Genomic DNA, 20095 nt, shown 5'->3' with positions numbered 1-20095 from the left:
CACTGAGCCACCTAAAACATCTGAATTAAAAAATGAGGTTTGTGTACATAACTTTGGTCAGGTTCCTACTGCCATGTTTTGAGAGGTAAGAAGAAACAGAAGAAACTAGAGGGAACCCTGTGCACATGAGAGGAACATGTCACACAACTAGTAACTAAAGGAGAGGAATAATCCCAGGTCCCCAGAGCTGTTTGGGACACGAATTACCTACAGCACTGACATGCTACTCAAAATCAGAAGAAATGAAACAATTTTTTAAAAATTCAAAGTCAAACTTGACAATGAGTTTAACCGGCTGTTAAGCTCTGGTGGTTTTTTATAGAACCAAAAACTTCAGCTTGTATTTTTCTTCCATGCTAACTGACTTGTCATTATTTTTTTCTCTTAGTTCCGCACATTTGATCCATGCAAGCAGCTGTGGTGCAGCCATCCAGACAACCCTTATTTCTGCAAGACCAAAAAGGGACCCCCGCTGGATGGTACCGAGTGTGCGCCCGGCAAGGTAAATCAAAAGCGTTAGTATGACTGTGCTGTTTTTTTTTTTGTTTTTTTTTATTAGATACTGAATCAGTCATTCTTCCTTTTTACTCTAGTGGTGCTACAAAGGTCACTGCATGTGGAAAAATGACAACCTGGTGAAGCAGGATGGAGCCTGGGGTGCATGGACCAAGTACGGGTCATGCTCACGCTCCTGCGGGACAGGGGTGCGCTTCAGGACACGTCAGTGCAACAACCCAGCGTATGTACAGAAATAAGTGCTAGTGTTTGGTCCACTAGTTACTACAGTGTGCCAAATTTGCTATTAGTGTTTGCAAACCTTCCCTCGATTATGATTCGCAAGAATAAAGCATCCTGTGAACAATTTTATTAGTTTTATTCTAAGATTAACTAAAATGTAAAGTAAAAAATAACATTCACTCCTTCAGGACACGTCAATGCAACAACCCAGCGAATGTAAAGAATTAAGTGCTAGTGTTTGGCTCACTAGATACTACAGTGTGCCAAAATTTCCATTAGTGTTTGCAAATCCTCTCTCGTTTATCTTTATTCGCAAACTTAAAGGATCCTATGAACAATTTCATTTGTTTTAACATAAGATGAAGTAAAATGTAAAATAAATAACATTTACTGAGTGCTTTATTTGGAACATTCATCTGGTACAATAAGCTACACCTGCCATATAAACAAACGTTGTGGGTATACAATTACTGACTGTAGCCCATGTCATCAGCAGATACTTTTTTCCCCCTTTTTCTCCCCCTTTAGCTCATCCAATTGTTCAATTTGCATCATGCCTCCTCTCTGTCTATGCCGAACCCTGCTCTGACAGAGTAGATCGAAGCTAACCCATATCCCCTCCGAAACATGAGCAGCAGCCAGATGCATTTTTGCCACCCACACATCGATGAGTGTGGCGCCACCTAGCGTTGCATGCGGAGTAGCACACTATAAGGGCACTCTTCCTCATCTCTTGTGCAGGCGCCTCTAATCAGCCGGCAGAGGTCGTAATTGCATTCAGACAGAGAGAGACCCACATCCGTTTTTTTGTCCCACCCCCCCAACTGAGCAACCGGCCAATCGTTGCCCATACAGCCACTCAGCTTCGAACCGGTGAAGCAGAGCTGGATTCGATACCACGTACTCAGAATCCAGCCCTGGTTGCAGCGTGTCTTTTTACCGCTGCGCCACCTGAGCGGCATCAGCAGATACTTTTTGATCACAGGATGCAGTTGGCTTTTGGCAGTTGGTTTTTGGTTAAAGCACTGTTCTTTTTCTAGCATTGACATTGAGCTCCCAACAACACTCATACCAGTACAACCCACACTGTCATGTTATTGCCATTAATCGAGAGGTGGGGGTTGGGTGACAAAGTGGACAGAATAACAGATGGGCTACAGTCAGTAATTGTATACCCACAAAGGTTATCTATATTGTGGGTGAAGCTTATAAAACAATCTATGGATATACATACCTGCTGGTGTACATAAGAAAGTGCTTGATGAGCAACAGCATTACTGTTGCAACTGCTTGTTCTTTAATCAAATACTTAATTTGTTAGAATTTGAGCACATTGCACACAAACGTGCCCTTTATAATAACAGGAATGAATTTTTTGACCTTTTGTCACTAACAGTCCATCAAATGGTGGTCAGGACTGCCCAGGAGTAAACTATGAGTTCCAGCTATGCAACACAGATGATTGCCCCAAACACTTTGAGGACTTCAGAGCCCAGCAGTGTCAGCTCCGCAACTCCCACTTTGAGTACCAAAACACCAAACACCACTGGCTCCCCTATGAGCATCCAGATGGTGAGTATGGGAACTTGTGATCGAACTGATTTTAAAAGCCCACATGATTATTTTTTTTTATTTCAGGTAAGTCCAATTTATGTCTGCATCAGGTAACACAAAGCAGTAGCCAGAATTCCAAACACACAGCTATAAATGTGCAGACAATATCCAGACTTCATTTGAGTACAACCCCAAATCAGAAAAAGTTGGGACGGCATGGAGTATCTTACATTTACATGTCTTAAGATGTGCAACAGTATGGGGTCGTTGTTGTCGCATTTTTCCTTTAAAAATTCTCTATTGGGGACAGGTCAGGACTGCAGGCAGGCCAGGCCAGTCCAGTACCCGTACCCTCTTCTTCCACAGCCATGTCTTTGTAATGTGTGCAGCATGTGGTTTTGCATTGTCTTGTTGGAAAATGCATGGACGTCCCTGGAAAAGATGACGTCTTGAAGGCAGCATATGTTGCTCTAAGATCTCAATGTACTTTTCTGCATTAATGCTGCCATCACAGAAGTGTAAATGACCTTTGCCAAGGGCACTGACACCACCCCATACCGCCCAGTCTGAATGGTCCTTTTCATTTCGTCTTTGGTCCGAAGCACACAGCATCCATTTTTTTCCAAAAAAGACCTGGAATGCTGATTCATCTGACCACAATACACGTTTCCACTGTGTGACGGTCCACCCGAGATGCCTCCAAGCTAAGAAGTTGATGCTACTTCTGGACATGGTTAACATAAGGCTTCTTTTTTGCACAATAAAGGTTTATGTGGCATTTGTGCATGTAACTTTGTATTGTAGTGCTTGACAAAGTTTTGCCAAAGTAATCCCTCACCCATGTGGTTATATCAGCTATTGTTGAGTGGCGGTTTTTGATGCAGTGGCGTCTGAGGAATGAAAGATCACGGGCGTTCAGCTTAAGCTTGCACCTTTGGCCTTTACGCACTGAAATTCCTCCAGATTCCTTGAATGATGTAATGATATTATGTACTGTAAAGGGAGAAATATGCAAATCCCCTACAATCTTTCTTTGAGGTTCATTGTTTGTAAACATTTCAATAATTTTCTCACGCATTTGTTGACAAACTGGAGATCATCTTTGCTCATCCTGGATGCTTCCTGGATGCTGCTTTTGTACCAAACCATGATTACAATCACCTGTTGACATGACCCGTTTAAAATCGCATCATTATTTAGTTTTTTTACCTTATTACTAGCCCTAAATTGCCTCCATCCCAACTTTTTTTGGAATGTGTTGCAGGCCTGAAATGCAGGAATGAAGGTTTATTAACAAATGAAATAAAGTTGAGCAGACAAAACATGAAATATCTTGGGTTTTTTCTGTAAAGTAAATGTAAGGAACACTGTGTTTTTATTTTATTTGCATTTTCCATACTGTCCCAACTTTTTCTGATTTGGGGTTGTAAATACACTTTCCAAAAATATGCACCTCTGGTTTTTGTGAGTCATAATTTTTTTTGTGCAATATCTGCTAGCAGTGTCAAGTCTAGTGCAATTAGTGACAGTGTGTGGTAGTTATTATACTGTATAGTACTGTGCAAAGGAATTAGACATGTGTGAAAAAAATTAAGTTTATTTTAAGTAAATTAAAATTTGTGTTATTTGTGTTAAGTTTATTTTTGTAAATTAACAAAACGCAAACAACAATAATAAGCAAAAGAGAAATCTAGGTGAAATCAATATTTGGTGTGACCACCCTTTGCCAACATCAATTCTTTTAGACCATAAAAACCATAAAAGTAACAGTAAAGAATAACAAAGGACAGTAAAATTTAAAATAATGAATAAAAATACAGAAACAATAGGACAAAGTTTGAGACATACCCTGGACATAAGAAGAAATTCTTTAAAACTTATTAAGGGCAATGAAATGCCTGAGAGTATAAGTGTGTTTTTAAATTAGACTTAAAAACATCAATTGTGGATGACATCCTAATAAAAACAGGCAGACTATTCCACAGTTTTGGAGCAACAGCGGAAAAAGCTCTGTCACCTTTTGACTTAAGCCTAGATTTGGGAATGTATAGCAGCAACTGATTGGAGGATTTTAAAACTCGTGAGGTTGAGTATGGGCGCAGGAGCTCAGTTATGTATTTTGGAGAATTGCCTTGTAGGACTTTAAAAACTATCAATAAGACCTTGAACTCAATCCTGTATTTAACGGGCAGCCAATGTCGGGAGGCCAGCACAGGCGAGATGGATTCCCTTTTTTTGGTACCAGTTAAAAGCCTAGCCGCTGAATTTTGAACCAAGCGTGACAGAGCTGATTGGTTGATACCCAAGTAAAGAGAGTTGCAATAGTCTAGGCGTGATGTAATAAAAACATGGATAACTGTTTCCAGATCCTTAACAGTTAAAATGGATTTTAACTTAGCATTTTTTCTGAGCTGATAGAAACTAGCACTAACAACAGAATTTATCTGTTTGTCAAACTTAAGCGCAGAATCGAAGATAACTCCAAGATTCCTGGCATGGCTGTGTACATTAACAGATAATGGGCCAAGGCGGTCCTCTATTATTTTAGTGCAGTCCGGATGACCAAAGATAATGGCTTCTGTTTTATCATCATTCAGTTTAAAAAAATTGTTAGATAGCCAAACTTTAGTATCCTGGAGACAGTCACGTAAGGCATGCATGGAGCAATTTTCACCTTGTTCAATTGGGAGGTACAGCTGTGTGTCATCTGCGTAACAGTGATATGAGATCTTATGTTTACGGTCTGTAATTGCAAAAAGATGCAGGATCCAAATTTGGCTTCTTTAATAAAGGCTGAACCACTGCATGTTTAAAACTGTCTGGGACAGTGCCATTTTCAAGGGAGCTGTTTATTATAGATAAGATGCTGGGGCCAACAGTCTGCAACACATTTTTGAGCAATAGTGTGGGTATCACATCCAGAGAGCAAGTAGTAGCCCTAGTACCAGTAATTAACTTAAGCAGATCAGACAAGAACACTGGCTCAAAATGATCCAGAAAGGCAGAACATATTGGTGAGTCAACAGAAACACTGGACACAGATGGAATATATGATCTTATATTGTCAATTTTATAGATAAAGAATGTTGACAACTCTTGACACCACAAAGCTGGTGCCTCAGGAATAACTTCTTTAGGTGGGGCCATGAGCTTGTTTATTGTATTAAACAGCACCTTGGGGGTATGTGAATGTTTAGAGATAATAGTAGATAGATATTTTTGTCTGGCAGTTTTTACCATGTGTTGATATTTGATCAAGCAGTCCTTTAACATGCAATATGAGATCTGTAACTTGTCCTTTTTCCATTTTCTTTCTGCCTTCCTGCATTCCTGCCTTTGTGTCTTTGTTTCACCGCTTAACCATGGTTGATATTTTTCTTTGGGTCTCTTAGTTCTGAATGGAGCAAGTACATCTAGAATGTCACTGCAGGATGAATTAAACAGATCAACCAACTGATTAGTGTTCAAAGCCTTTAGCGAGTTTTCACTAAGCTAAGCAAAGGGTGCTGCAGCAAAAGCTTCTGAAAACTGACTGGCAGTAGAAGGTTTAATAACACGAGTGCAGTAAGCTGACTTACTTTTAGAAGGAAGATGCAAGATGGAAATATTAAAATGAATAGGCTGATGGTCAGACAAGATGAAATCAGATATTTCCACCTTATCAACATTAAAACCGTAGGATAAGACAAGGTCTAATGTATGTCCACCCTCATGTGTTGGACCAGTGACTGACTGAGAAAGATTCAGTTGCAAAAAATCTCCAACTAAAGGCTTTGAAGGACAACAAACATGGATATTAAAATCACCTAGAATGAGAACTTTGTCTGATCTTGCTAAAATAAGAGTCTGAAAATTCCTCAATAAAAAATATATTAGTTTTCGGTGGTCTGTAAACAAGGACACAAAGCAATAAACTTGAAAGCTCTAATTTACACAATTGCACTTCGAAAGACAAATAACTGTCAACTGGCAGTGATCGGAATTGAAATTTTCTATTAAATATCGTTGCCAAACCTCCTCCACGTCCAGTGGTTCTGGGGGTACTAATAAAGTCACAATCCGTGGGAGAGAGTTCAACTAATGGATCTGAGTGAGCTCCATTAGTGAGCCAGGAATGCTGAACATAGAATAATGAAGAACAAACATTCAGCACAACCTTAAACCAGCCAGGGCGCTGGATCTTGGAAGCAGTATGTTTTCCCTCCCCAAAAAGAAAATCAGCCAAAAAACAAGTCAGATTTAATTTTATAATGGTTTCATGTCGAGAACGTTTAGCTAATTCTGTGGCAGAAAACCAACAAATTTATTGATCAAAGATCAAATATCCACTGTGCTTGAAGATGGAGCTAAACGTTTTTTTACCTATGCAAGACATTCTAATCACACTCTGGGTTTAATCAGCTCCTCCTACTGTTTTTCAGCCAGCAAGAGATGCCACCTGTACTGCCAGTCGAAAGAGACAGCCGACGTGGCATACATGAAGCAGCTGGTGCACGATGGCACACGGTGCTCCTACAAAGATCCATACAGCATCTGCGTGCGGGGAGAGTGTGTGGTAAGCCCCTGACAGCATTCTTAAAATCTTACAGCCTACAGCTGTGCAAATTCAGCACAACAGCAAACGCATCTTCTGACTGCACCCGTTCAAAAAGCTGACAGCAAAATTAACATCCTGTCAGACGAAAAAGAACTTAGGAAACATAGAAAAGAAGATGCACTATTGATAGTACTTTTTGTAACAACTTGTAGTCGTGCAAAAACAAGAAAATATATTTTTATTCTGAGATATGGACTGCATCTCTGGAGGTTTATTCAAGTGTCTTTCTTGCAGAAAAGTACAGAAAATAGTAAATAGCTTTTTTAAAATGACAGCAAATATCTGATTTGCAGTAATACTTTTCAGCTGTCAAAATGTTTAGTCATGACAGTGTGCACATAGAAAGTTAAAAAAGTTATAAAGAAAGAAAGTCTTAAAGAAGAAATAAAAAGCTTTCTCAAGATCTCAGCCATTATAATAGGAGGCCTCACTGAAGTGCTTTTATGCAGGATAGTGCATTTGTATTTTCCAAATTGCATACATTTTGTAATCCAAACTAGTCCTTTAATGTCATCTGAATCCACTTCAGTTATAAGAATCTGAGATCAGACTGATGAAAGGTTTTGAAAGAAGTGTCATGCATTATGTTCTCTGGCTTTTAGAAAGTGGGCTGCAATAGAGAGATTGGCTCCAACAAGGAGGAGGATAAATGTGGTGTGTGCGGGGGCGACAATTCCCACTGCAGAACTGTGAAAGGAACCTTCACCCGTACCCCGAAGAAAGCTGGTATGACCCTTTGACTTTTCTTATTCACAATTCTTTATGGACACAATCCTTTTTTTTATATGTTTTCACTGACATAACAGTCCTGTCACTCTTAAATTCTAGCATGTTGTGTGACAAGGTTCTAGAAACAGATTGCCTACATGAATGAAACAGGCTGCCTTTGGTGGATAAGCAAGGATGACTAGTAATATAATAAATTATTCAAAGTATTTATACTGTTTGTTTAAAAGTATGTGGACACCTCTGTTTGTCACACCCATTGCTACTAGGTGTAATTATGAACCTTGTTAAAACAGTTTGGGAAAGGCTCTTTTTTGATTTAGAAAAAAAAAAGCAGGTACATAAAGACATGGCGTGACAAGTTTGGTGTGGAGGAAGTCTAGTGGCGTGGACAGAACTCTGTCCTTATCCCACCTGAACACCTGGGATACATTAGGATGTTAACAACGCAGGCCTTCTTATCCAACATGAGTGTCTAAGTCAATCCCAGACACACCTTGAAATATTGTGGAAAGCTTTCCAAAGTGAAGTAAAGGCTGTTATAGATACTAAAGGAAGGCCACACGCTCCAATGACCTTGTACTGTGCCCAGTCACTTCTACACTATACCTACAGTATACCTAAATATATACAGTATATACACCGATTACGCATAACATTATGACCACCTCCCTAATATTGTGTTGATCCCCCTTTTGCTGCCAAAACAGCCCTGACCCGTCGAGGCATAGACTCCACTAGACCCCTGAAGGTGTGCTGTGGTATCTTGCACCAAGATGTTAGCAGCAGAACCTTTAACTCCTGTAAGTTTAACTCCAATTGGATTGAGATCTGGGGAATTTCGAGGCCAAGTCAACACCTCAGACTCGTTGTTCCATGAAAGGGTGTACATGGTCTGCAACAATGCTTAGGTAGGTGGTATGTGTCAAAGTAACATCCACATGGATGTCAGGACCCAAGGTTTCCCAGCAGAACATTGCCCAAAGCATCACACTATCTCCGCCGGGTTGCCTTCTTCCCATAGTGCATCCTGGTGCCATGTGTTCCCCAGGTAAGCGACACACACGCAACCGGCCATCAACGTGATGTAAAAGAAAACGTGATTCATCAGACCAGGCCTCCTTCTTCCATTGCTCCGTGGTCTAATTCCGATGCTCATGTGCCCATTGTTGGCGGTTTCAGCAGTGGACAGGGGTCAGCATGGCCACCCTGACTGGTCTGTGATGCACTGTGTATTCTGACATCTTTCTATCAGAACCAGCATTAACTTCTTCAGCAATTTGAGCTACAGTAGCTCGTCTGCCTTGGTCGCCCATGACCCTGTCGCCGGTTTACCACTGTTCCTTTCTTGGACCATTTTTAATTGATACTGACCCATTTTTCTGCCTCTAACACATCAGCATTGAGAATAAAATGTTCAATATATCCCAGCCACTAACAGGTGCTGTGATGAAGAGATAATCAGTGTTATTCAGTGTCAGTGTATATATATATATATATGTGTGTGTGTGTGTGTGTGTGTGTGTGTGTGATTTTGATGTTAATACACTGCTGCAGACCTATGGCAGGTCAATTAGTATTTGACTGTCGCCCAGGGAAAAATAATTTGCTTATTCATTAAAAAAAGCAAATGTGTCTTTGCCTTGACAAGCTAAAAAGGGCCAAATAGAGGGAAAATGTCTTACGCTGTAAGAAAAATCCACCCTCCACATGGCATTAGCTACAGGGAACATGTTAATTCAATGTATTATTTATAAAATTGATCTGAATACAGATTAAGCATTATTTTCCTCTGACTTTTCATCTACAGTGAATTCAGAAAATATTTAGATGCCTTTACTTTTTGAGAATTGTGTGTTGTAATTGGATTGTGATTACATATAATTGGTATTTTTATTTATAAGTCTACACCTAACCACCCATGGCAATGAAAAATGTTTGAGCTTTTTTTAACAGTTAAAAAGCAAAAACACAAAAATATTCAGACTTATTGCTGTGGCTCCAATTTGTGGTCGGGAACATCCTGTTTGCTTTAATTATGTTTGAAATGTGTCAAGTATAGCACTGAAGCGCAATCTACTTGTTGCCATTTAAATTGATTTTACACAGTTACAAAAGAAAACCGACCTGGGTCCACTAAAGTGCACATATTAAAGAAAGAAACTGTCTTTGGATTTCAAAAATTAAATTGGGACAAGTATAGATTACGCCAAAGCTCTGAGTGTCCTGTGCAATAATGGGAGAAACAGTTGGTTGGACAACCATCTCTGCAGCGCTTTATATACAGTCAAGCCAGAAAAGTCTGAACACCCCTTTCACCCTCTCCACGTTTTATTACATTACAGACTCGACCTATATTAGATTTCATTTAGGTAGATAGAGTTCATTTTTTGTCACAAAATTCTACACAAAATAGCCCACAATGACAAAGTGAAAACAGGTTTTTAGACATTTGGGCCAATTTATTAAAAAACTAAATGTACATAATGTACAAAAAAGTCATATGCACATAAGTGTTCACACCCTTTGATATGACACCCAAAAGTGAGCTGAGGTGCATTTTGTTTTCACTGATACTGCTTGAGATGTTTCTACAATTTAATTGGAGTCCATCTGTGCTAAATTCAATTGATTGGACATGATTGGGCATTGCCAAGCCATGGGGTCAAAGGAATTATCTGCAGACCTCAGAAACAGGATTGTATCAAGGCATGGATCTGGAGAAGGGTACAGAAAAATTGCTGCAGCTTTACAGGTTACAAAGAGCACAGTGGCCACCATCATTCGTAAATGGAAGACCAAAAATCTTCCTAGACCTGACCGCCCGGGCAAACTGAGCGATTGGGAAAGATGGCCTTGGCTAGGGAGGTGAGCAGGAACCCGAGGGTCCCTCTGACACAGCTTCAGCGTATCCTTGTAGAAATGGAATCAACCATTCAGGCAGTACTCTACAAATCACGCCTTTATGGTAGAGTGGCCAGACGGAAGCCACTCTTTAGTAAAAGTCACAACCTGCTTGGAGTTTGCCAAAAGGCACCTAGAGGACTCTCAAACCATGAGAAACAAGATTCTCTGGTCTGATGAAACCAAAATCAAACTTTTTGGCCTGAATACCAAGCGTCACGTTTGGAGGAAACCAGGCACCGCTCATCACCTGGCTAATGCCATCCCTACAGTGAAGCATGGCGGTGGCAGCATCATGATTTGGGGATGTTTTTCAGCAGCTGGACCGGGGCGACTAGTCCTCATAGAAGGAAAGATGAATGCAGCTAAGTACACCAAGATCCTTGAAGAAAACCTCTGGACCTCAGACTGGGGCGAAGGTTTACCTTCCAACATGACAACGACCCAAAGCACACAGCCAAGAGAACAAAGGAGTGGCTACAGGACAACTCTGTGAATGTCCTTAAGTGGTCCAGCCAGAGCCCAGACCTGAACCTGATTGAACATCTGGAGAGATCTAAAAAATGGCTGTGCATCGGCGCTCCTCATCCAACTTGACGGAGCTTGAGAGGTTCTGCAAAGAAGAATGGAAGAAACTGCCCAAAAATAGGTGTGCCAAGCTTGTAGCATCAAACTCAAAAAGACTTGAGGCTGTAATTGCTGCCAAAGGTGCTTCAACAAAGTATTGAGCAAAGGCTGTGAATACTTATTATGCCTATGTTTTATTTTTCATAAATTTTCAAAAATTTTAAACAAACTTTTTGAAGCGCTGTGAACATTTTCCGGATGCACTGTCAAATACAATTTCAAACACGGTGATAAACTGCTTGAAAAATAAACTTTGGTTATTGCTTCTCAGTCACATAGAAACACAGAACATAACTAATTTTGGGTCTTGCTTTTGTGCTCATTTGCAAATATCCACTGAAGCAGATAAAAATGATCATGTGCTTGATTATGATTTTATTAAAATCCATCCAACCGCTAAAGTTTATTTTTATGATGATTTTATTAAATTTATATAACCGCTAAAGTTTATTTTTATGATGATTTTATTAAAATTCATCCAACCGCTAAAGTTTATTTTTATGATGATTTTATTAAAATTCATCCAACCGCTAAAGTTTATTTTTATGATGATTTTATTAAATGTATTTACTTTTATTTAATTATTAAATAGTTTCACTCCAGGTGCCATTTTTGATGCAACCCGTCTATTTATCCAAACTTTAGACTGGCATTAGGAGTTCACTGTTTTTCCCAACGCCTTGCACGTTCTGTGTTTGTGTACAAGCTCACTAGCGTCTCATTAAGGTGTATTCAATAAATAAAAAAACAACATAACAATAAACATGACAATAACGTAGAACAGTAAGATGATCATAAACACCATGAGCAGAACCAATTTAGCATTGTAAACATGTAAATCTGTTTAATAAAAAGACAGTCAGTATATTAAATCTTTTTCTGCACATCTTTTCAATTTATACTGGGACATGATGCAAAATTTTAATTGTTTTTGTAAAACGAAATCATTACACAGATACAATAACATTACACAGAGATCCACATGTGTAGAGTTTACCATGCAGTCAGATTCCAGACGGACACGGCTTCTGATTTTAATGTTTAACAGTTGTACCATTTCTTTAAATAGCATAAGAGCATAAAACAGATTTTTTGCTCAAATTAGTATGGCAGTGCACTTTCTCTGAAACTAGAAACTGGCTCATACACAGTGTGGGTGAGTCTCAACTGAGTGCTCTAGGCTCTTGTGTGTGTAGAGATCTGTAACTCCTAACTTCATTTAAAGTGTCAGCTATTCATAATAAATTAAAATTACCTTTTAACTGACCGCATGTATCCAGTACTGACTTCTTAGATGTTATGAGTTAATCAGTTAATCACCGCTATTCCTGATACCTGTATATATACACACAGAAAGTAGAATCTATTTTTTTCTCTATTCCCATCACAATCTCTCATTAAACCACAAATTCCTATCAGATTTTTGACTTGACTTCTACAAATCACTGATTGCAAAGAATATGCTGCATTTTTTAATGTCTTGAAACAAGAAAAATCTTGGTGAAAAATCATTAATCCTATGGGTTTAAATTTATGCTACGTTGCGCTGTTGCTTATAAGATACAAAAATGAACCAATGTGGCATTTCAACAACTGGAAACCCTGCAAATCCATTAGCCCCTTTGTATGCCGGAGAGAGCAATTATTCTACACATTCAACTCTTTAAAAAACAATGTGACTGGATTGAAAGAACAATAGTGTCTATTTTGAGGTTGATTAATGAAAGTCATTCCAAACATACTAAACCACCATTAACATTGTTGTGACCATGCCCAATAAAGATGAACCAGTAGTCTCTACTGCAAGCACACATTTTCAGTTGCCAGTAAATATCGCCTAGATGCACAAGGCTTTTCTGTATCAGAGAAAAAAAACTTGGAGTGTGACTGTTACTAACATCTTTGTAGAGTAATTCAAGAACCTGTTCTGACCAGTTAGCAACAGTAAGCAGGGCACCTAATATTTCCTATAATTATTGTTAGTCATGATTATAATGTAGTGTACTCACTCATTTGCAGTTGCATTTACAACATTTAGCTGATGCTTTTATCCGAACTGACTTCCAGTTGTAAATGAATACAGTTATGTACATATAACTTTAAATTGCTAGAACTTTAGTCACAACTGGAAGTCAGTTTGAATACAGTGGGGCCAAAAAGTATTTAGTCAGCCAGTGATTGTGCAAATTCTCCTACTTAGAAAGATGAGAGAGGTCTGTAATTTTCATCATAGGTACACTTACACTATGAGAGACAAAATAAGAAAAAATAAATCCAGGAAATCACATTGTAGGATTTTTAAAGAATTTATTTGTAAATTATGGTGGAAAATAAGTATTTGGTCACCCAAAAACAAGCAAGATTTCTGGCTCTCACTGACCTGTAACTTCTTCTTTAAGAAGCTCTTCTGTCCTCCACTCGTTACCTGTATTAATGGCACCTGTTTGACCTCATTATCTGTATAAAAGACACCTGTCCACAGCCTCAAACAGTCAGACTCCAAACTCAACCATGGCCAAGACCAAAGAGCTGTCGAAGGACACCAGGAAGAAAATTGTAGACCTGCACCATGCTGGGAAGAGTGAATCTACAATAGGCAAGCAGGTTGGTGTGAATAAATCAACTGTGGAAGCAATTGTAAGAAAATGGAAGACATACAAGACCATTGATAATCTCCCTCGATCTGGGGCCCCACGCAAGATCTCATCCCATGGGGTCAAAATGATCATGAGAACGGTGAGCAAAAATCCCAGAACTACACGGAGGGACCTAATGAATGACCTGCAGAGAGCTGGGACCAAAGTAACAAAGGCTACCATCAGTAACACACTACGCAGAGAGGGACTCAAATCCTGCAGTGCCAGGCGTGTCCCCCTGCATAAGCCAGTACATGTCCAGGCCTGTCTGAAGTTTGCCAGAGAGCATATGGATGATCCAGAAGAGGATTGGGAGAATACCATGTGGTCAGATGAAACCAAAATTGAACTTTTTGGTAAAAACTCAACTCGTCATGTTTGGAGAAAGAAGAATGCTGAGTTGCATCCCAAGAACACCATACCTACTGTGAAGCATGGGGGTGGAAACATCATGCTTTGGGGCTGTTTTTCTGCAAAGGGGACAAGACGACTGATCCGTGTTAAGGGAAGAATGAACGGGGCCATGTATCGTGAGATTTTAAGCCAAAACCTCCTTCCATCAGTGAGAGCATTGAAGATGGAACGTGGCTGGGTCTTCCAGCATGACAATAATCCCAAACACACCGCTCGGGCAACGAAGGAGTGGCTCCGTAAAAAGCATTTCAAGGTCCTGGAGTGGCCTAGCCAGTCTCCAGAAAATTTGTGGAGTCCGTGTTGCCCAGCGACAGCCCCAAAACATCACTGCTCTAGAGGAGATCTGCATGGAGGAATGGGCCAAAATACCAGCTACAGTGTGTGCAAACCTGGTGAAGACTTACAGGAAACGTTTGACCTCTGTCATTGCCAACAAAGGTTATGTTACAAAGTATTGAGTTGAACTTTTGTTATTGACCAAATACTTATTTTCCACCATAATTTACAAATAAATTCTTTAAAAATCCTACAATGTGATTTCCTTGATTTTTTTTTTCTCATTTGTCTCTCATAGTTGAAGTGTACCTATGATGAAAATTACAGACCTCTCTCATCTTTCTAAGTAGGAGCACCTGCACAATCAGTGGCTGACTAAATACTTTTTGGCCCCACTGTAAAAGCATCAGCTGAATGCTGTGAATGCAACCGCAAATAAGTGAGTACACTACATTATAATCATGACTAACAGTAAAAATCACATAAAAATCCCATGTTTAAAACATGAATCATGTCAATTATTTTGAGTTACTCTAAAAAACATGATGAAATATAGGAACACACACACACACACACACACACACACATACACTGATCAGCCATAACATTAAAACCACCTCCTTGATTCTACACACACTGTCCATTTTATCAGCTCCACTCACCATATAGAAGCACTTTGTAGTTCTACAATTACTTACTGTAGTCCATCTGATTCTCTATATACTTTTTAACCTGCTTTTACCCTGTTCTTCAATGGTCAGGGCCCCCACAGGACCACCACAGAGCAGGTATTATTTAGGTGGTGGATCATTCTCAGCACTGCAGTGACACTGACATTGTGGCGGTGTGTTAGTGTGTGTTGTGCTGGTATGAGTGGATCAGACACAGCAGCACTGCTGGAGTTTTTAAATACCGTGTCCACTCACTGTCCACTCTATTAGACACCCCTACTTAGTTGGTCCACCTTGTAGATGTAAAGTCAGAGACGATCTCTCATCTATTGGTGCTGGTTGAGTTGGTCATCTTCTAGACCTTCATCAGTGGTCACAGGACTCTGCCCACGGGGCGCTGTTGGCTGGATGTTTTTGGTTGGTGGACTCTTCTCAGTCCAACAGTGACAGTGAGGTGTTTAAAAACTCCATCAGTGCTGCTGTGTCTTATCCACTCATACCAGCACAACACACACTAACACACCACCACCATGTCTGTGTCATTGCAGTGCTGAGAATGATCCACCACCCAAATAATACCTGCTCTGTAGTGTTTGTGTGGGGGTCCTGACCATTGAAGAATAGGGTGAAAGGGGGCTAACAAAGCATGGACTACAGTCAGTAATTGAAGAACTACAAAGTGTTTCTATATAAGTAGAGCTGATAAAATGGACAGTGAGTGTAGAAACAAGGAGGTGGTTTTAATGTTGATCAGTGTATATGGGTTAGAGAACTCAATTTAAATAAGAGAAAAGTGTGTTGATATTCACAAGTCGAGAACGGCTACAGTTAGTTAGTTAGCTAGTAGTAGTAATGTAATGGGTAAGTGGGCAAGTGGGCTTTGTTGTCAAGGGAACTAGGTACAGTTCATCTCATTACTGATTGGTTGGTGTCAGTCAAATGTGCATTTTGAACTATCTGAAACATTTTTTGTTGAATATATATAAGTTTATTTTGCTCCTCCACACAATAAGGGGGATGGTAGGAGAGGTCAAAAATTGGCAAATAGTTTTTCAGAATCAGAATTAGGCTTTATTGGCCAAGTATGCTCACACACACAAGGAATTTGTTTTTGGTTACACAGATGCCTGTAGTGCACGAAAAATACTATACAGACAATCTTATTCAGCTCACTCTCTCCTTAACACACACATTCATACCCGTAAACATAGAAAACATTGTAAACATCAGCATGTGCAATTCACATTGTGGGTTTAAAAAGGTGCAGTTTTGTGCAATATAAGAACTATAGAAAATAGAAAAAATAGAAATATAAGAAATGGAAGTGAATGTGCAAATCCTGTGTATGCCATTACATAAATTAATAGGTAGTTTTTGATGTGCAAGTGTCCTGAGCATTTACAGTTCAGTAGCGTTCAATTGTTCATGAGCATAATGGAGTTTGGAAAAAAGCTTCTCTGTAGCCTGGTCGTTCGGGTCTTCATGTGGCTGAAGCGTTGGCCTGATGGAAGGCGTCGAAACAGGTGGTGGCCAGGGTGAGACCATGTAACTATTGATGTAGTTACAGAAAAAATATAGAATCTTGGGGTCACCAAGTCTCCAAAAACGCCACCAGATGTCACATCCATGCCAAAAGATTAGGAAAGCTTGCCTGGAAAATACCTTTCCTGTCATCTAACCACAAACGTAAGCAAAATGTTAAATGCTACAGGGACAGAAAATAAGTTTATTGGCAGCAAACACCCCAATGTGGGCTTGAAGTAAAAGAAGCATGACAACAGTAGCCACCAGGTGTAAAGAACATTGGTGGGTCCATTCTGTTATGGGGCTGTTTTTTTTTCAGGTGTGCTGGGAACCTTATTAGTCTCCATGGCAGCATGGATCCATATAATACCAGGACATTTTCCAACAATCTGTCTGCCTAAAAATGGGTTGTCATTTGATCTTCCAGCATAACAGTAATCAAAAACCAGATCAACAGTGGACACCTCAATTACTGAACACAAAATCAGGCTCCTGCCATGGCTATCTTAGTCCACTAATCTTAATCCCTTAAAAAACTTGGGTGGTAATCTTAAGAGGAGAGTGCACACAAGAGAACCTAGAACCCTGGGCAATCTGGAGAGATTATGTAAAGAGGAATGGTCTCAGATTAAGTGCTCTGTATCCTCATAAGATGTTACAGGAGAAAACTAGGTATTGTGTTACTGGCAAAGGGACGGTATACAAAGTATTAAATGCAGGGGTGCATATGGTTTTAGTGAAAAATAATTAGTTCTTGAAGGATTAAAAAATTAATGGCTGCATCACAAGTGTTACATTACATAACATTTTAACAATGTTCTGTAAACTACTGGAAACTGAGGACTCCAAATGCGACAACTTTTACATACTGTCTCTACTTTCTTTAGGATTGGGCATGTGGCAATTACTACATATACTGCCTGGCCAAAAAAAAGGTCACACACTCTAATATTTGGTTGGACCGCCTTTAGCTTTGATTACGGCACGCATTCACTGTGGCATCGTTTCCACAAGCTTCTGCAATGGCACAACATTTATTTATGTCCAGAGTTGCATTAATTTTTCCCCAAGATCTTGTATTGATGATGGGAGATTTGGACCACTGTGCAAAGTCTTCTCCAGCACATCCCAAAGATTCTCAATGAGGTTCAGGTCTGGACTCTGTGGTGGCCAATCCATGTGTGAAAATGATGTCTCATGCTCCCTGAACCACTTTGACAATTTGAACCCGATGAATCCTGGCATTTTCATCTTGGAATATGCCCGTGCCATCAGGGAAGAAAAAATCCATTGATGGAATAACCTGGTGGTTCAGTATATTCAGGTATTCAGCTGACCTCATTCTTTGGGCACATAACATTGCTGAACCTAGACCTGACCAACTGCAGCAACCCCAGATCATAGCACTGCCCCCACAGGCTTGTACGGTAGACACTAGGCATGATGGGTGCATCATCTCAGCCGCCTCTCTTCTTACCCTGATGCGCCCATCACTCTGGAACAGGGTAAATCTGGACTCATCAGACCACATGACCTTCTTCCATTGCTCCAGAGTCCAATCTTTATGCTCCCTAGCAAATTGAAGCCGTTTTTGCCGGTTAGCCTCACTGACAAGATTTTCTTAAGGCTACACAGCTGTTTAGTCCCAATCCTTTGAGTTCCCTTCGCATTGTGCGTGTGGAAATGCTCTTACTTTCACTATTAAACATATCCCTACTTCTACTGTAGTTTTTCTCTGATTTGATTTCACTAAACGTTTAAGTGATCGCCGATCACGATCATTCAAGATTTTTTTCCGACCACATTCCTTCCTCGAAGATGATGTTTCCCCCCCACTGTCCTTCCACTTTTTAATAATGCGTTGGACAGTTTTTAACCCGATTTTAGTAGTTTCAGCTTCTCCTTAGATGTTTTCTCTGCTTGATGCATGCCAATAATTTGACCCTTCTGAAACAGATTAACATCTTTTCCACGACCACAGGATGTGTCTTTCGACATAATTGTTTAATAAATAAGAAGCTACTCACTGCATCAGTTAGGGTTAAATAACTTGTTGCCAGCTGAAACATAATCACCCATGCAGTAATTATCCAATGGGAGGCTCTTACCTATTTGTGGTGACCTTTTTTTTTGGTCAGGCAGTGTAATCACCCAATTACTTTTAAAGTATTTTAGGGTATTGTAGTTAATTATTTTATGTTAATAAAATTTATATTTTGATTCAGGCCCACATGTTTTATTTTAGTAACTTACTGACATCATGCAGCATTATTTAAGTACTTTAATCTATGGACTATTTGCATTGTTTTCTTGCTTCAATAATTAAGTTGTTATAGAATATTCAAACACAGTGTAACTGCTGTTTATGTCATATATTTGTGTTTAAGCAGTTAGCAGGCAGTTTTGCTTAAGCAACTTTGAAACAGTTTTAATATGTTTTAAGTTTTTGTTCTACATGGTGTATTAATCATGTATTGTTTTGAAAGGTAGCCTATACTAGTTTCCTCCAGCCTTGTCACATTTTTCCAGAGGCTTTGTGTTTGTTTGTGTTCTGCTGTGGCTTGTGAGCTGACAAGCTATATTTCAAACTGGTTACTCGCTAATGCCTAGTTCACACTACACGATTTTTGCCCTGTTTTTCGCTCGAAACTCTGCTCTCAATTCCGAAGAAATACACTATATTGCCAAAAGTGTTCACTCACCCATCCAAAAAATTGAATTCAGGTGCTCCAATCACTTCCATGGCCACAGGTGTATTAAACCAAGCACCTAGGCATGCAGACTGCTTCTACAAACATTAGTGAAAGAATGGGTCGCTCTCAGGAGCTCAGTGAATTCCAGCATGGTGCCGTGATAGGATGCCACCTGTGCAACAAGTCCAGTCGTGAAATCTCCTCGGTACTAAATATTCCACAGTCAACTGTCAGTGGTATTATAACCAAGTGGAAGTGATTGGGAATGACAGCAACTCAGCCACCAAGTGGTAGGCCACGTAAAATGACAGAGCGGGGTCAGCGGATGATGAGGCGCATAGTGCGCAGAGGTCGCCGACTTTCTACAGAGTTAATCACTACAGACCTCCAAACTTCATGTGGCCTTCAGATTAGCTCAAGAACAGTGTGTAGAGAGCTTCATGGAATGGGTTTCCATGGCCGAGCAGTTGCATCCAAGCCTTACATCACCAAGCGCAATGCAAAGCGTCGGATGCAGTGGTGTCAAGCCACTGGACTCTAGAGCAGTGGAGATGTGTTCTCTGGAACTCTGGTGTTCTTTGAAAGGATTATGGTGTGGGGTTGGTTTTTAGGAGTTGGGCTCGGCCCCTTTTGTCCAAAATCTCTTGGTATGCTGAAGCATTAAGAGTTCCAGTGAAAGGAACTCTTAATGCTTCAGCATACCAAGAGATTTTGGACAATTTCATGCTCCCAACT

The 20095-nt window shown here is 39.9% G+C and overlaps 1 protein-coding gene across 1 annotated transcript in view; it reads left to right on the top strand.

Moving 5' to 3' along the window:
* adamts3 (ADAM metallopeptidase with thrombospondin type 1 motif, 3) overlaps positions 1-20095 on the top strand; it is a 179228-nt gene that overhangs the window by 124199 nt on the left and 34934 nt on the right. The window contains exons 12-16 of the mRNA XM_063017819.1: positions 389-502; positions 594-739; positions 2135-2310; positions 6714-6847; positions 7492-7615. Coding sequence (XP_062873889.1) covers positions 389-502; positions 594-739; positions 2135-2310; positions 6714-6847; positions 7492-7615 — 694 coding nt within the window. The remainder of the gene's footprint in view (positions 1-388; positions 503-593; positions 740-2134; positions 2311-6713; positions 6848-7491; positions 7616-20095) is intronic.

The sequence above is a fragment of the Trichomycterus rosablanca genome, chromosome 21 (genome assembly GCF_030014385.1).
Source record: "Trichomycterus rosablanca isolate fTriRos1 chromosome 21, fTriRos1.hap1, whole genome shotgun sequence".
NCBI classification, from domain to species: Eukaryota; Metazoa; Chordata; class Actinopteri; order Siluriformes; family Trichomycteridae; genus Trichomycterus; species Trichomycterus rosablanca.
Note: the sequence above shows the minus strand (reverse complement) of the source record. Positions and strands in the feature narration are given on the sequence as shown.